We start from the raw sequence: 19,194 nt of genomic DNA on the forward strand, positions 1-19,194 counted from the left end.
AATCCTTAGGAAAGGCCCCGAGGAGAGGCTCACTTCACGGTATTGGAGGGATGATCTAGCTCCCCACTCCGGCTGTTACCACTGGGACCACTGGTGAGAGCACCACCTCTAACCAGCGGCAATGAAGAGTGTGTTTTCTCTGTTTTAAAATGGCGTGCTCAGGAAGCCTAGTACTGTGAAAACATTTCTAAAAGAAGGAGGAGGGTACAATTTAATAGGCAGTGTGAATTATAACCAAACTGCAGCTTACCTCACAGATAAAACTTGCCAACACAAGACCTATCTGCTTCCAACAGTCCATTCACTTTAGAAATTAAAAACCATACAGTGCACAGGCGTGGGCATGATTTGCATAGGCGAGGTGACAATTCAGAGTCACCTCGTCACCCAAGCTAACTCTGTACTTGTTACCACCGCCAGTCCACTTCCCCCACCCGTCCGTTACCCTGTTTCTGATCAATTTCACAGAGAGCAGCAGGCATGGTAGTGGCGCTACTTCTCACCCTCGCACACAGACATGTTCACACACACAGCAGTGGAGTCGCCAAGACGCCAAGACAGCCATGGCCACAGGAAGTAGATATCCAGGAAGCCATCCTTCAGTAGCTGAAACGACCCTTCAAACTCCCTTAAGGAGTTAGCAATCTTAAAGTCTGTACATTTGATTTTCGTTAGGTTGGATATACCTATAATTCTTAAGCAGTCTAATTTTTGTGAAATCTTTTAAAAGATGGCTGTGCTTCCCAAAGTTATCTTTGGATGCTAGCTCTTTCTCATCTCTGATACAGTATGGGTTATGGAGGCTTTTTACACTTTCTCTGAAACTTGAACCAGAATTTATAAAACAGATTCTAAGGGAAAACAATTCTAGGCCCTAAACAGCCAAAATAAACATGAAGTTTGAAAATATAATCCATGTAATTCGTCTATTCACAGATAATATAATAGTTATTAACGTATCTAACCATAACTCTATAAGGTCACCTACATAAATATTCAATACATGTATTTTTACATATATATGCATATGTATTCAACCTTATTATGTGTAACAGACTGTAGCCACGCAGGAGTTTTGCTGAAATGATCTCACAGTGTAGTTGACAGCATTTCTCTTGCCAGCATGGCACTAAAACTTCATAGTCACATCCTCCCAGAAATTCTGGAGGCTGATTCTCTTAATAAGTTCCTTTCTGCTTTAACCGGTTAGAGTGGACTCTGTGTTCTGCAATTAAACAATGACCATAATAGTAACTGGGTACCGAAGAGATTGCAGGCAACATTACCCTGCAGAAAATGAATATTTATGATTGGTTATCTGATTGGGTTGGATCTGGAAAAAAGAGGATCCAGAGATCACGAGAGGGTAGAACACTGCTAGTCCATGATATCCAGTGATGAAAGGTTTACCTAAATTATTACCTAAATGCTAAGTGGTAACTTAGCATTTACCTAACGCGAGGCTTTTGTGCACAGAGTGATAGGACAATGTGAGAGAATACAAAATGGTGAGGTAGGCTGGCTGCTTCTAAATTCACTGGACAGCTCAAAAAAAGGAAATGACACTCAATATTTTAAATCTTCAAGGTCAGAGAACCAGGGAATTTCTGCGATTACCTAAAAGAAGTTCTATTCCCTTATAAGTACCAAGCATGGCAGTCAAAAATCAAATGTAGACACTATCCCTGCAGGATTGCTGAATTACTACAGTAGGGGAGGAATTAAGTTTCACACAGTTCTGTGTGAAAGTAAAGGCATTTGATTGGGTTACTCAGTATGTTTTAGTCATTCATCTCATTTCCACTACTGCCTTTAGCAACACATCATTTTATTATTTTTAAATAATTGCTCTAAGACTACTCACGGGCATCTTCAATTTATCAAAGTTCATTTAGAGTTAATATTGTATCACCTCACCTTTTTCACATCACAAGTGGCCCAGTCAAGCCCTTCCTCAATTTCTGTTCCACAGAAACAATGACAGATAAATCAAATGACTGCTGTTGTTTCAAGACACCTAAGTTTTGACGTGGTTAGTTACATAGCAGTAAGAGCAATAATGGTTGTTTAGAGCAAGACGGTTATTCTAGTACCTGCTAGTTCATCATGGCCAGGAACAGAAGCAGGCATTGATTCTGAAAGCGTAAGACCCAAGAATTTAAATGGGGACATTTGGGATGATTCAGATAACAGAAATCCCTAAACCCTACTAAATTTCCTATCCCAGCAGACACAAGCCTCCACTGTCTGATAAGACTGGTGCTACCTTGCTTAAATATAATACAATGACTGCAGCTCGGGGAGTTACCTTGCAAGAGAACGCCAATTCTCTTCATACTTGACCCCTTCTATCCCTCACTGCCTCCAGACATATAAACAGACTTACACACAAAAAGAACTGCAAGACACCATTAATTTCTAGAGAGAAAAATCTTGGGACCACATGGAAAAAGAGAGTCAAAGAGTGCTAGACCACAGGCAAAGAGGATTATAATTTTAAATCAGCTGAATTTAGATGCTCATCAGAAATTTTTGATTCACAGTGCACACTCAAGCCTCTGGGGATGGTTCTAAATTATTTGCTCAACTGCTTGACTCTAACATGGCCAAAATTAAAGCTGAGATGCCAGAAATTCCTTGGTGTAATGTGAAGAATCCAACAACTTAGAAAGAAAAGGCTGTTTGTTAATTTCTCATTTGCAACCTATTCATTCACCCTTAACTACGTCCCCCGTGAGGACCCAAGGAACACTCCTTTCACCTTGGCTTTGAGAACTACGTTGTATGTGGGAGGACATACCCTCCTTGAAAAGGGCTGGTAGATGTCCTGTGTAAGTTGGAGGAAGAGTCTGGAGATGAACAGCTTCCTGATTTCAGTAGGGATGATTACAACACAAGGTAACAGAGACGGGCTGACAGCACTTAACCCCTGGAAGCAAGATGAGCATACTTACATGAAATAGGCACACAGCCAGAGTGCTAATGAGACTGGTGCACCGACGGTAGCATGGATCTTAGGTGATGGATGATTCATCATGAAGACTTAGGACCAAGTGACATGGACAACCAACTAAATTCAAACTTGATCCATGTCACATTAAGAAGCGGGGTGGGGGGGAAGGAAGGACGACATCTAGGTTTGGAGACCAGGTGTCTGACCTGAGTCACCCATGCTGATGCTAAAACATTGTCTACCATCCAATTCCTATCCCTGAGTCACTTCAGACTCAGAGCCTCTTAAAAAAAAAGTAAATAAAAAAGCCAATACTGTCCATCCACAGTAGGCCTGGTAAGTCTCTGAACCCACTCAGTGGTTACTTCCCTCATTCTCGAATACAGAGTAGCCCTCAGTGAGCGCTACTACAGAATAAAGGGCCAAGTGAAAGCCCCGGAAGCTTCCTCTTCCCATTAAAAGCCACTGCATATCTATGCAAATCACAGAAATGCCACTATCGAAAACTTGAAAGATACCGTGAAGTGTGTGTGGGTATATGGGTGTACAGTTTAATCTGCCCATTTAAACTAAGCAGAACACAGATGGATTCTGGAAAATGTCATAGATTATTATAAACTTAATATAATGGTGGCTCTAATTATAGCTACTGTTCCAGACATGACCTCTTTACTAGAGTAAATCACAGCCCGACACTTGGTAAGCAGGTACTGACACAGCAAATACATTTTTCTCTACCCCAAAACCAGACAATCTCAGATGCAGAAGGCTTTCACCAGCACTAAGAGAAGTACACATGCCTATGTTGCCTCAGAGTTACCTGGACTTGATGGCATAATGTAGTCTGCAAGGACCTTGACTGTCTCACCATCCCATTAGAGCTCACCAGTCAGTGACTTTGATGACATCATGCTAATAAAACTCAAGAAACTGAGGTAAAACAATTGTGTGCCAATGTCAATCAAAAACCAATTGGTAATGATCAAATTCTTAATACCGTAACTTGTTATTAGGAAACTGTTCAATTTATAAAAATTCATTTGATACATTACCTCTAAGGAACTAATGAAATAAATGCAATAAGATATGTAAAATAAATGTTTATGTGGTACTAGTTATTTGTAGTCTTATATGCTCTAGGAATGCTTAAATATCTAAACTGTTTGGAAGAAACTGTGTTTCCCTAAATCAGAAACCCTTCTTTATATCACACAATCTATAAAATACTCTGTACCTGTTAGTTTGATACTTTACAAATAAGTAAACCCCCAAGTTTAAGGCCTAAATCACTGCACAGCCATATGTCCTAGATTATGATATGTTAACTTGCTTAAGCTGCAAACTGTGTTTCCTAAAATCCCTCTCCCTTCTAATTTCATGTTAGAGTGGCCAGAAGGGGAACTTGTTGGGGATTTGAAAGGTAGAAGTAAAGCAACTGCCTTTAATCTTGGAAGGCTGTTGTCGCTAAACATGGTGTCAAGAAAGACGCAGAGATGCTCTGAATGTCCCAGCTTGTCCTTGCTCTGTGTGTCTAGTTTATCTATCACACTGCTGGCCCTGCCATCCAATAGCAACCCCAGGCCCACCATGAGACATTTCACTGTGGACCCACAGAGCTGGTAGCTACATATATACAACAGCTTTCCACAGATCTTCCATGAGTTCCTCCTTCATGTTCCCACTTCAACGGCTGGAAGTACTCGCCTTCTCAGATTCCGCTGTAAAGTCTCACTTACCCACTTGTGCCAATGCTTCAAGTGGACTGTAAATGATTTTACCTGATCCTCGTTAACTCCTTCTTCCACACCTTCATTTGCCCACCTCGTCTTCCCACATTTGGGTTAGATCTGATTCCTTTAGTAAGCCCCTTATTCCCCAAAATACTCAAAATAGGTCTGCCTCCATAAATAAAACCTGAATGATACAATCCTTTTTCATTTTTTTTTTAAATTTTATTGGGGAATACTGGGGGACAGAGTGTTTCTCCAGGGCCCATCAGCTCCAAGTCGTTGTCCTTCAATCTAGTTGTGGAGGGCGCAGCTCAGCTCCAAGTCCAGTCGCCGTTTTCAATCTTTAGTTGCAGAGGACAGAGCCCACCATCCCATGCGGGAATTGAACCGGCAGCCCTGTTGTTCAGAGCTCACGCTCTGACCAACTGAGCCATCCGTCTGCCCCCTTTTTTCTTTTTAAACTCTTTATGCGTCCTTCCATTTGATAGTGATTTACAGATTAGTTTTTATCCACTACGTTGTTAAATGCATTATGTCACTTAATCCTTACAGTAATTCTAAGAGATAGACACATAATAACATACCCATTTTTAAGACAAAGAAATAAAACTTTAGATTCCTTAGTCAACGGGTCAGTCCCAAACCAAAAGACACTAAATTGAAAAACAGGGCCTTGATTTCAGGTTCAGTACTTTTCCTATATTCCACAGGTGGACATTAGCAAAAATGATGGCATAAGGAACCACCACTCTGCTCCATAAAAGCAACAAGGAAACTGACAGAAAGTGTTAGAATCAACTTTCCTGGAACTCTGGAAATTAGCCAAAGACTTGAAATAATCCAAGGAGTCTTTATTCAAGAAAAATGGCAAAATATTGGTACGAACAACAAACTCTATGTCATTTGAACTTGCACCATTCCTACGCCCTCTTCCCTGCTCTGCAGTAGCCTTGAAAACAAACAGCAGACAATCGTGGTGAAAATTTGCGGCCTGGCAGCCACCAGAGGAACAGAAAGAATGGGTTTGGAGCGCCTCTAACGTCTTCTTCGCATCAAACTGTCATTATATGACCAGTCTGGTGGTTCCGTGGAAGAACCCACTTACAAGGATGTTTTTATTTAACCTAACTCTGAGCTTATCCAGTGAAAAACCTTTGTCAAAAAAAATTAGAGACAAGTGATTCATTTTGCAGCTGCCTGAGGTGGTAAATAACCGCTGGGGCAAACGACAGGCTAACCAACAAAAGGCAATGAGATATACAGAAGGTCTTTGAAAAACTCCAACACAGTCGTGGGAATCTATGCATATACATAAGGCTGTGCACGTGTTTGGGAAAGACCCAAGAAGGCCCTGAGCTCTGACCTCTCCAGGCTGACCTGGAGGCTTTGTGCAAGCAGTTAGTGAAAGCTAAGGCAGAGCTGTCTGCTGCCTGGCTGAGTGTTGAAAACATGCCCCAACACACCCACCCACACACAGCCCATCAGCAAAAACTGGGAGACTTGCTGATTTAGGCATTTAAGGAATTTTCTGTCCCATCATTAGCTGACCATTAAGATAACCAACCTGAGACTTCAGTGGCCACGTAGGACAAAGAACATAGATTTTACATAATTAGTCAAGAAATACTACCAAACAAACAAAAAAACACATACAGCAACAGCTTGATTTCCAGAGCTGCCACATTCCATTATTTTAAGTGCTTAATTTTCAACCCAAAATTACAAAAACATGCAAAGGAACAAGAAAGTCTGGCCCTTACATGGGAAAAAAGAAATCATGAGAAACCATACTCTGAGGATACCCAGATGATAGAATGAACAGACAGTTAAAATCTGCTATTTTAAATAATCCCTAGTACAATGACTAAGAAAACAACTCAAAACAACTGTAAAAGAAATGACAAAGGAATTAAAATGGTACACTAGAAAATATCCATTAAGTCAAAAAGAAGGCCGTAATGGGGAAATAAAAAAGATATAAGACATACAGAAAACAAATAATAAAATGACCAACATACATCTTATATTATCAGTAATTAAATTAAATGTAAAGGGATTAAACACTCCAATCAAAGGCAGATTGGCAGAAAAGATTTTTAAAATGATCCAACTAAATGCTGTCTGTAAGAAACACACTTTAGATTCAGACACACAAACAGATTCAAAGTGAAAAAAAAAGTTGAAAGAAGATACATCATGTAAACAGAAATCAAAAGAGAGCTGGCGTGGCTATACTAATATTAGACAAAACACACCTTAAGACAAAAATTGTTGACAGAACAAAGAAAGGCATATTTTAATGATAAATGTTCACTCCATCAAGAAGATATAATAATCATACTTGTAAGTATTAGGTTGGTGCAAAAGTAATTGAGGTTTAAAAGGTTAAAAAATTGCAAAAACCACAACGACTTTTGCATGAACCTATGTACAGTCACTTAACAACAGAGCCCCAAATTACATGAAGCAAAACCCGATAGAGCTGCAGGGAGAAATCCAGAATTCAACAATATTTGGATATCCCACTTTCAATAATGGCTAGAACAACTCCACAGAACATAGAAACAGAACACTTGAACAATGCTATGAACCAAGTAGACTAAAGGACACGCCAACCAACAACAGCAGGATACATGTTCTTCTCAAGTGTTCACAGAACATCCTCCAGGATACACTAGATGTTAGGCCGTAAAGCAAGTTTCAATAAATTTGAAAGGACTGAAGTATACAAAGTATGTTCTCCAACCACAGTGGGATGAAATTACAAATCCGTAACAGAAAGAAAATTAGGAAAGTCACTTATGTGGTAATTGAGCACCACACTCCTTAAGAACCAATAGGTCCAAAAAGAAAACACAGGGAAAATAAAAACAGTTTGAGATTTAAAAATATATATATTTATATGTGTATATATATGTACATATATATGTATATATATGTGTGTGTATATATAATAAGCCAACACTTATGGGATGCAGTGAAAGCAGTGCTTAGAGGGAAATTTATAGCTATAAATGCCTATACTGAAAAAGGATAAAGATTTTAAATTAATCATTTAATATTCCACCTCCATAAGAAACTAGAAAGAGAAGAGTAAACTAAACCAAAGAAGCAAAAGGAAGGAAATAAGAAAGATTAGGGTGTCAGTAAATAAAATAGAGACTGGAAAAACAAAAGAAAAAATAAACCAAAAGTTGGTTCTTTAGACTCAAACTACCAAAATCAGAAACGAAAGAGGAGAAATTACTACCAAACTTACAGAAATAAAAAAGGATTATAAGGAAAGACTCTAGTCCACAGGTATCCTACACTAAAGATAGGATCTAAGACTCAATATCAGATCATACCCTTAAATCACCTGCAGGATCAGAAAATTCTACAAATATTTATTCTAACTAGACTGTATAATAGACCATGAAGGTTCTCCAGAGTCCAAAGACATATAACACAGAACTAGTGCTTGCAGTCATTGCAAAGACACAAAATACAAATGAAAGATTAAACAGTAACCGGGGGAACCTTCATATTTGGAAATGCTAAGGTACTGAGGATTTCAAATACTTCCTCGACCAACTCATACCTACCTGAGCTCTTGTAAGAATGAGGGAAACAGAGACTGGGTGGTATGCAACTTCTCGTTCCCAAACAAAATCAAATCTAGGTATTTTATCCACTGGAAGACGGGTGTGGAGGGCCAGAGTGGGGCAGCTTCTAGGGAAGGTGAGAAACATTAAGCTTGGCCTGAAACACCTTGCTTGCTCTGACTGGCCTCTTCTTTCCACAAATTCCTATTCCATATTTTTCTGTTAGAAGTCAATTATTTCTCCCTGAGATCTTACACCTCTTTGTGCTGCCAAAAGAATTATCTTTCCCAAGGGCAATGCTTGCAGGCAACGTATTTCCTTTCTTCAATTAGTTACATTGCATTCCTCCATCTTCTTCACTGTCTCCAAAAAGTTCTCCTACATCCTCCACTTACCCACTCAATTTACATAATTTATTACCCAATAAAGAACTACAAAAGATGTGCCCAGTGAACATAAATAAAGCACAAGGGCTTGTAATATCACTTTTGTAATATTACAATATGGGTGGCCAGAAATCTTCACAGAATGCAAAAGCTTTGGTATTTCTGGCTATGGGTTGTAACTTCCCTAGGGAAAATATAGATGTCTAGCCTTATAGGATACAAGAAATTTGTCATCTACATGTGCATTAAATAGGAAAAAAATACACTCCCAAACACGCAGTCATACGTAAATGGGCAACTGTCTGCAAGGAACCTAAGGTATGTGCAAGAATCCTACAAATTCCAAAGGCCACTGCCTTATCCACACATATGTACATATCTCACACATCTAGGCTATTTCAACAATCTGTTTTACTTTGTAATTGTACACAATTAATTTTTATTCTTAATACAATTTTGTGGCAATGACTACGCATAGTGAATCTAAGTATAAAATTAAGTCAGCCAAGACTTAAGCACAACCTAGTGTGGTTGGAGTAAGTTACACTCTACTTACATTACCTGAAAAACCTGCACTGCTCACAGCAGGGTCACACACTCAAATGCTCAGATACCCCTGACAGTTATTGAGAATGAATGAAGTAGGCTGGTAAGTGAGCATAAAAAGGAAGGGACCACTGCTCAACTCCAACCAGTTAATAAATAATGTGGAAATTTGGCCCAATGTTTCCCCATCATTTGATTTTTTAAGAGAAGCCAAAAAATCTAGATTTTTACATGAAACCACCTGAAAATGTTTATTCTAATTTTTTCCAAACACCGTGTAAGCCAAACAAATTACCTCTTGCAACTTCAGATTTACAGCATTCAACTCCCATTGTACAGGGGACACCAGTTGCGATTTTTCCTGTTCAACATTCCTTCCCTGATCGTCTAATAACAGAGCCTCTTCCACCTGGTTCAGGTGGGACCTATCAGAGAGGTGAGGACACATGACTCAGGCCCTGCCATCTTCCGTAGAACCCTTTTGTTAGAGCCATGAGACTGACTACACTTTTCTGCCAGAATTACTTGGGCTTCCTGGGGCCATCTTGTCTACCTCATGAAGAGAGCTACAAAGTCTTGAGGACACCAATCCAGCCCCTAGATATAGCTATCATGCCAGGTGTACTAGAATTTTCAGTTGCATGGACCAATAAATTCCTTTTGCCGAAGCTAGTATATGTTGGTTTTCTTACAACTAAAAGAGTAATTAACATATCCCTAGAAAATTGTACCGCATAATCCATTCTATAGACTTTCAACTATAAGCAGATCTGTGAGGATGGAAGTGACTTCTGTCCGAAAGGCAGTTCAAATGCCAGTTCTACTACTTACTAAATATATGGCTGTGAGCAAGTTAACTAATACTTTGAGCCTGTTCTTCATTTGTACCTTACCTATAAGAATTAGATGTGAAATGTACCTAGCATTTTGTCAGGCACAGTGAGCCCTAAAATAATGTATGTGTTCTTTCTTAACTCCCTCTACTGGAAAGTAAGATGCTTGAGGTTTCACTACTGGGAAGAAGGAAGGAAACTTCAGTTTCCAAGAACATTAAAATTTTCTATCACACCAGTCAACTTCGTACAGTTTCTCCGAAGACAGAAGAATTGCTGTTGTCAACTACTAAGCAGACAACTACGTAACTGAGCCAACAGGATTGTAGAAAGTGAGGTCAAATGGAAAAACTACTGATATTACAAGATTAAAGCTAAATTTTTCCACACAAGGCTAATTTCAACCAAGGACAGGGTGTAGAGTCACACGAGAAGGTCCTAGGTATCGCAAAGAACTATGCAAGATGCAAACCGAGTGGACTATTGCTTTAATGGACAGCAGAAGCAGAAATATTTATCTGTACATATGATGGCCAAACAGAATTTGGAATCTGTACAGACTTCCATCTTAGCATCTGTCATACTAAAATATTCTGCTTGTGTGTCTGTATTATCAGACTATAAGCTTCTTAGAAGTACATTTCGTCTCTCACTCTCTTTGGAACAGCATTGCCCAGCACAAAGTAGGTACTCTATATATGTTCGATGAATTCCACTGAAACTAATGCTAAAGTCACAAAGGGCTCTAGGTGTATTCTAAGCGTTTTCAGATGCTAGCTAACTAGAGACATAAAAGATTCTTCCCGTTGGGAACAAAGGAAGAATTCCTTTAGGGGACATGTTCTGGCTGGTATCAATATTGAATATAACTAAATAAGGACCTATCTAACAACAATTTAGTCCTAGTAAACAGAGACATCACACAGCAGAATCTGAATTTCACAGGCTCTTCTAACCCAAGTGACCACACCTAGGAAGTAAGTGACTCTTGTTACGACTAAACACTGAGGAGCAAAACCGATGGCCTGAAAGAACATGTGTGTACCCTGCCCTGCAGACGCACCCTGTGATCAAATGGCCCAGTGTTGAGAGGTAACTGAGAACCTCAGATACATGCAGCAAAGGGGTTAATATACTAAAGCATATGCCATAGTGAACTCATTTACATTTATGATGGTGTGTTTTTCTGCAAGTTGTACTATGGGAAATTTGAGGTTTGAGGGAGGGAAGACCGGACCCTAAGCACCACTAGAATTCCAAGAAGCACCCTGTTAGAGACAAGGCCCTGGGTTTTGGGTAATGAATGTGGGTGAAAGTTAAGATCAGTCTCTGATGAAAAGGGAGATAAAACTGTTTGGGAAAACTGTTCGTACTTGAGTCAGAGGAAGTATCAAGACAAACCGCCCTTCTTGATTATGATCTGTGACTGGATTTTTGTGAATTAGCAGAAGGAATTAAAAATTCTAATGTGTGATAAGAGCGGCCCTCATCTGACTTTGTATTTGGTCACTACATAGAAATGGGGAACTGGCAGACCAAAAACTGTAAGAAGCCCTCCTCGCAAAGAGTGAAGGGGGAAAATATGAGATCCAGACCCAGAGATGGTCCTAACTATAAAGAATGTCTTTGAGGACTACAGAAACCGCAGAATTAGGCTTAACAGTTAGAGGTTTGTTCCAAGGGGAAGGAAAAACAGGCAGGCTAGGAATTTAACGGCACACCAATAGTCAGATTCGGAGACCTGACAATAGCTTTAGGCTAAAAAAAAGGTGTGTGCATACGTGCGTGCGTGCATACGCACGTGCATGTGTGCGTGTGTGTAAGTCAAACAACTTTGGGCATAATTTAGTTCCAGTCTTCTTCCCTGAAGCAGAAAGCAGAAATAGATTCTGAGTTTTGCTATTGCAGAGGCTGGTTCTCAAAGGCAGGGAGACTGACCACTAGAAGGTACTCTACCTACCATCCTTACTATAGCGAATAAGGATGACCGGGCAGAGCTAAGAGAGCACACAGCACCTTCTACTCGACGGCTGCCTGGAACAATCCTAGCAGAAAGGCAGTTTACTCCTAGTCTAAATTCTTGTTCTATGAGCAGCACCTCAGAGGTGAAAAAGGACAAAACACGTCCTCGCAGCTGGTCCCTCCCAGCTGGGCTGCTTCTGCGTGGTGGTGCTCAGTCCTTTTCACTCTCTCACTGAGCCAACTCTTCACTAATTGCTTTTTACATTCACGTCTGTGTGACGACACCACGCTCTGGGGCTTGATTTTTCAAAGGGGACTTGCCAACAGAAATACTCCAGAACCAAGATAAAACAGAACAATTAAAAACAGGCCTAGTTATCTAATTAGCTGATCATCTATTTAGATTACCAACGAATAGAGTATTCTCAGTTATTTTGCCTATTTTTCTCACTCAAGTGAGCACAACAGGTTTTAGCTCACAAATGGAACATCTAATTTTTAAGGGATTAACAACAACCCTGACAAAAGGCAGATGTGGGGAAAGCAGGGTGACCTTTATAGAAAAGGGAGGTCTGAGCTCGGATTCCAAAATCTGCCACTTACTAAGGCAAAAACAATTCATACTTTGTAGGTGGTTATAAATATCATATGACAATGACAAAGTAACTATATAAAATTATAGTACATAAGAGGCATGATGTAATAGCAGCGTGCTCACAATATCGTTAGCATCTGCTGAACAAGGCTCCCACTTCTATTCCTAATGTTAAAAGGTTAAAATGGGAAGGGAGAGAACTCATGATTTGTTACTGGAGAGCGAATATATGTCAGGGGTTGGGGAGGCACATAAAGTCCATAAGGAGTGTCTACTTGGAGATTTGCTTCAGTGTAATAACTACTCAGTGGACACCTACTGGTCATTCACTCAGCCAATACTTTTAAGTACTTACTACGTGGCAGGCCTGTGCTAGGGGTCGGGGAGACCACCGTAAATAACACAGAGACAGGCTGGATCTTAAGCAGCTTCCAGTTTAGTAGGTGAGATAAGCCAGGGATCTTAGGGGCATGCTGGGGTCAGAGGGCACCCAGAACACCACCAAATCTGGGAGGGAGGGGCAGGGAAAGCTCAATGTAGAAAGTAATCACCCAGGAGAAGCCTGAAGAATAAGTAGGACTTGGCTGAAGGAGGAAGAGTTCTAGACGTATAAAAGCATATACAAAGTCCAAAGTCCTGAGGGAAAACAATGCTGCAAAATCAAGAAATCACAAGTAGTTTAGTCCCGCTGGAACTCTGGGCACATGCGGGATGAGCAAGTAAAAAGCGGGTGGGGGGGCGGGTGCAGCAGAGAGGCAACGCAGTGTGCACTGTGAGCAGGAGTTCAGTCATGTAGTGGTGCGTGTTATTGGCTGCGTGAAAGACTTCCATTCACATTAACGAGCTCCAACTCGATCTTGGAGACAATGGGAAGTTACAGAAGAGTGTTGGAAACATATACCCAGATCTGTCTGTTAGGAAGATCACTCTGGCTGCCGTGTGGGAAAAGAACTTGCGGGAAATCTTTTAAATCATATACAGAAATTATCTTAGAAGAAAAAAATCGTCAAAAACCCAGACCAACTGGTAAAAGAATCTCAGCCGTTAACAACGTTAAAAACATTTACTTGCTATTTAAAGGAAAATTTTTTTAAGAGCCCATGGCTACAATGATCTGCAACTGTAGCAAAATGAAAGAAAAGGCTATGTAATCTCAGATAAGCTTTGTTTCCTAGAAACAAAAGAAAACCAGAGAGGTCCCAACCCTTCTCTCCATTCTCATCACCCCCACCCCCTACAGGTGCCTTATGCCAGCTCAGTCTTTGTCCTTCATTTAGGGACCAAATTTGCTCAACAAAATAACAATGTGTCCATACACTTGGGGAAACTGCTCTAGTGTGCCAGATAACTTCTAAAAATTAAATGCTAACAGATGAGAACCAGGTCTGATCCCAAGGTCAAGAAAAATTAGTCTTAGCTATTTTGCCAGTGGTCAATAAATAATGAGAATTTCTGTTGGTAGTTTCTAAATTAGAAAATCTGAAGCCCTGCAATAGTGAGGTGCAAACGTGAGCACCAGAACACAATGATTAGAATTAGATACTTTTCAAATCTGCCTTTTAAAAATAAATTATGCCATTAAGTACTAAATGCAGAGATTAAAATTTCACAAACTTCTAGTTAAGTCAAAATGTGGTGACAACTATTGGCACATGACCAAATCCTAAAAGAATCTCAGCTGTTTTAGAAATAAAACATTCGCTTCCAACTTGAAGGAAAACTTTTTAGGGTCTATGGTTAAATGGATATGCAAATATAGCATAAGAAAAACAGGTAAGGCAAGTCTTTCATCTATGTGGCAAATAAAATGCTAAACTCAACCTTTAAAATCAAGATTTTGCGGGATGTTTGGCTATAACTCACAAAAGACTTAAGACAAAGTAAATAACTATGCGCTCCTAAAAATTAAAATATGCACATTTTATTTTCTTTTTTTTTTCTTTTTTTTTTTTTAATTTATTGGGGTGACAATTGTTAGTAAAATTACATAGATTTCAGGTGTGCAATTCTGTATCACATCATCCATAAATCACACTGTGTGTAAAATATGCACATTTTATAGAGTAATTATAACCATGGAAATTTACCGTTACTACATAAAACATTTCTTACAAGGTCGTGCGTAAATTTAAAAAAATAATCCTACCACCACTACTTTGGAGGACAGTTAACTCTATTATCTGAAAGGGATGGATTCATTAGATTTTTTTCTTCTGCAGTTAAAATCTCTACTTCCCATACTTTCTAAAAATAATAAATAAATAAATAATAAATAATAAATAAATTTAATATTTCAAAACATGCTTTGGGTTATTTGTGATTCACCAATTTGCTTAATTATTTCAAAAATCACTATGTCAAAAACTACCACATTTTAATACACAGTTGTTATTTATCTGTTTACTGACCACTGTAAAAGACTGGCACACTACAGAATGATGTAATGGGAACTACATCAGACTGGGGGGTCAAGATATTCATTCATCCATTCATTCCTTTGTTAAATAAACATCTGAGTACTACTTTAGTGCCAGGCCCTAAATTTTTTTTTAAGTCCCTAAAGAAACATAATACTATATTTCATCAAATTTGAGACGCCATCAATTGTAAGACTAACTCTTAACTAATAAAGAAAAAATGCTTTCAGTTAAATTATGACATAATGCCTTGAATGGATCACATCAGCCTCTCACTGCTTTGATATTTTTTTCAATCTATTCAAAAAAATTTGGCAATTTTTCCTGCCTTCAATACACTGCTTGACATTGTAAATGGCAACTTTTCTTTACACTCCTCAGTACAAAACACAGCTTCATCCACTTTGGAGTGTCTTCCTTTCTTGGCTCCCACCAAGCACTTAGTTGTTGTTTTTAAGGCATAGTAAATGGGATTGTGATGATTTCTCCGATGGCAAATGTTTACCTTGCTAATATCAAATTTACATTCCTATACTTTGTTTCTGTCCTTTTCTGTATGTTCAGTAACTTTTTTGTTCCAATGCCAAATCATAAAAGAATCTTTTTGAAGATATTTTAAACAGCAATTACATCCAATATATGTAGTGCTGACACGTGTACATAACTCCATTGAAATAATGACATTAAATATGGCTACAATTAAGCTAGTACAGCACAGGTAATGACAACCTGGCCAGCCAGCCACCTGACTGACAGCAACTAGAAGGTGCCATCAAGTGTTCTAAATTCAGAGATGTTAAAATGTGACCAAAAAAAAATGTCTTACAATCACAGCAATAATAGCAGCAAACACTCATGTGGCACCATGAGGAAAGCACCATTCTATGTACTTTACATAATTATGTCACAAAAACCTATGAAGTGGTAGATTATGTGTGTCCAGGTGAGAAAACTGAGGCACTGGGAAGAGTGTGAGTAACCAGCCCGGCAGCACAAAGCTAGCAGGCGGTAAGGTTAGCATCTGAATCCAGGCAGCCTGGGTCTATGCTTTTAACCACTATGCCATGCAGCCTCTCAAGCTAATAATCAATAACTGGCTTTGTGACCTGAGGCAAATCATTAGAGACTCCTTTCCTTATTTGGAAAAGGAGGAACTGAATGGATAATTTTGACACTATTTCCCAAGATGAAAATATTATAATTACATAAACTCCTACAGTAAAATTTTATTCCCAAATGGGTTTCTCCTTAAGCTGACGAAATTCAAAGACCTTCACTGCCATTAGTGATTAGTGAAAGGAATGTAGCTTTTACTACTAGTCTAAAACAGACAAACTTAAGAAACGGACATACATGTACTTATACCACTATTTCTCTTTTTATGGTGATGGCAAAAGGTTGACTGTAGATACAAGTCTGACAATTAAGTTCGCAAACTCATCCTAGAAAAAGTGCTATGTACCTCATTGCTGAATGTCACTACCGTCACCTTCGAAGTCCTCCCCTTGGGAAGCTGTGCACCGACACCAGCGCCTAACCTACCCTTCAAAGCAGTTTTAGACCTCTTTATCTGGAGTGGTCATCAGAGCTGTCATCGTATTACCCTTGATGTCCTGAATGTGATCAAAATTCCTTCCTTTCAGTATTTCCCTCATCTTCAAGGAAAGAAAGAAGTCACTGGGGGCCAGATCAGTAGGGAGGGTGTTCCAATGCAGTTATTTGTTTACTGGCTAAAAGCTCCCTCATAGACAGTGCCGTGTGAGCTGGTGCATTGTCGTGATGCACGAGGCATGAATTGTTGGGGAAAAGTTCAGGTCGTCTAACTTTTTCATGCAGCCTTTTCAGCACTTCCAAATAGTAAACTTAAGTTAACTGTTTGTCCAGTTGGTACAAATTCATAATGAATAATCCCTCTGATATTAAAAAAGGATAGCAACATCGTTGCAACAAATTCGTTAACCTAGTTGTCAGACCTCGTATAAATGGTCCAATTTGTGGGTTTTACTCTGCTTATATACTATACTTTTGATAGAAATTTAGTTATTTGAAATGTTAATCCAAAATTAACATATGATTTCAATGTGTCAGTTTTAATAGATATTCCCAATGCAGAGCCCCTTACTCCCTTTAAAATTCTGTTCATTTATAAGGGGGGAAAACAACAGATTAGTAACATGCAAATATTGCAACATTTTCCCCTTGACCCGATTTCAGGTGGACTTAAATGTGCATTACACACTAGCCAACTCTTCTGCCCCAAGGCGGGTCATCACACCATTTGGATTTTCTTCACAGACCTAGCCTGCTCTCCCTCCTAGGTAACCTTCCTCAGGCCACAGCCTCTGATCATCAGGCCACCCAGTGATTCTTAAGATAATTTCTAATAATGCACTTTGAAGTTGTCCTACAGGAGGACAGTTAGCAAAGGAAAGAAATGAAAATGTGCAGTGCCTTTAAAGCTTTCATTATTCATTCTTAAACATCAAATACTGTATCAATTTTGGCCCGCTTTTCCCTTTTATATACACATACATATGCAGACATAAAATAATCTGCTCCAACAGAAGTCAGAGAAAACATTTAAGATTTCTGCAGGCAAAAAAGTGGAAAAAAATGAGTAGAAGTGAACTGTTGGCAAAAGCAGGCTTAAAAACAAAAGAAGTGAGAAGACGCTGCAGGACCGAAGGCTCTCGCCAGTACACAGAATTTTGCTGTTACGTACCTTCCCATGCTGCCCAGCTCTTTCGTAACAAATGACAACATCTTCCCACATTTCTAGCTTCTCAAATATCTGAAGGGCTGAACTGGTACATCCCAACTCAAAGAGTAAACTTGCAAGCTGGCGCTAGAAAAATCAAGTTAAAATAATTAACATCTTTTTATGCAAAGACAGATTCCTATTTCACGTGCATGTATATCCAACCTGCCATTTGAAAGGTCTGCTTATTGTCATGAATGCATACTTTACACAAGTCAGCCTCAACGAATTAGGAATTTGCAATGATTCAGTACTTACCTTTACTTTAGTTAGCAAGCTTTCTTAATAGGCGGTGAGGAATTAAAAAACAATATAGAAACTGTTCAAAATACTTAATACATCAATTTTTCCCCAAGAACTCAGGAGAACTTAAAAAGCATATTTGTTTTTTACCTAGAGATTCTATAGATGACAATCTCTGATTTGTAAAGCTGAGAGCTAATAAATCAGTTTTTAAAATTCTAGTTAGAATGGCTATTATCAAAAAGATAAGATATAGCATGTGCTAGAAAGGATGTGAAGAAGGGAACCCTTGAGCACTGTTAGCGGGAATGTAAACTGGTGCAGCCACTATGGAAAACAGTGTGGAGGTTCCTCAAAAAAATTAACAATAGAACTACCTTATGATCCAGCAATTCAAATTCTGGGAATTTATCCAAAGGAAACAATATCACTACCTCAAAAAGATATCTGCACTTCATGTTCATTACAGCCTTATTTACATTAGCCAAGACATGGAAATAACCTATCTAATGAAATATTCAGTCATAAAAAAGAAAGAAATCCTGCCATTTGAGACAACATGGATGGACCTTGAGGGGATTACACTAAGTGAAAGAAGTCAGCGAAAGGCAAACACTGTATGATAGCACTTATATGTGGGATCTAAAAAAGTCAAACTCATAGATACAGAGAACAGACTGGTAGTTGCGAGAGGTGGAGGTTTGGGGGTGGGGGAAATGGGTGACGATGGTCACAAGGCACAAAGTTCCAGTTATAAGTAAATCCTGGGGATAATGTACAGCATGGTGACTATTGTTAACAATACTGTATTGGATATTTGAAAGTTGCTGAGATAGTAGAAGTTCTTAAAAGTTCTCATCACAAGAAAAAAATTTGTAACGATGTGAGTTGATGGATGTTAACTAAACTTGTAGTGATCATTTCACAATATATAGATATATCAAATCATTACGTTGTACACCTACCACTAACACAATGTTATATGTCAGTTATATCTCAAACTGGAAAAAAACATAAAAGGATATTGAATTCAAATAAATAGATAAATACATAAAAAAATAATAAAAACTCCAAACGGTCAATATAAATGACATAAAATCTATTAACATTTGTGTACTTTATTCATGGAGCATCTTTCACTCTTTCTCACCCAGGTCTACTGAGATTCATTTTAAGTCCATTCTAAA

At 38.9% G+C, this 19,194-nt stretch overlaps 1 protein-coding gene across 1 annotated transcript in view; it reads right to left on the reverse strand.

The window, feature by feature from the left end:
* Positions 1-19,194, reverse strand: part of TTC27 (tetratricopeptide repeat domain 27) — a 143,354-nt gene that overhangs the window by 44,012 nt on the left and 80,148 nt on the right. The window contains exon 12 of the mRNA XM_033125352.1: positions 17,729-17,851. Within this exon, the coding sequence (XP_032981243.1) occupies positions 17,729-17,851 (123 nt within the window). The remainder of the gene's footprint in view (positions 1-17,728; positions 17,852-19,194) is intronic.

Source organism: Rhinolophus ferrumequinum, chromosome 13, assembly GCF_004115265.2.
Source record: "Rhinolophus ferrumequinum isolate MPI-CBG mRhiFer1 chromosome 13, mRhiFer1_v1.p, whole genome shotgun sequence".
NCBI lineage: Eukaryota > Metazoa > Chordata > Mammalia > Chiroptera > Rhinolophidae > Rhinolophus > Rhinolophus ferrumequinum.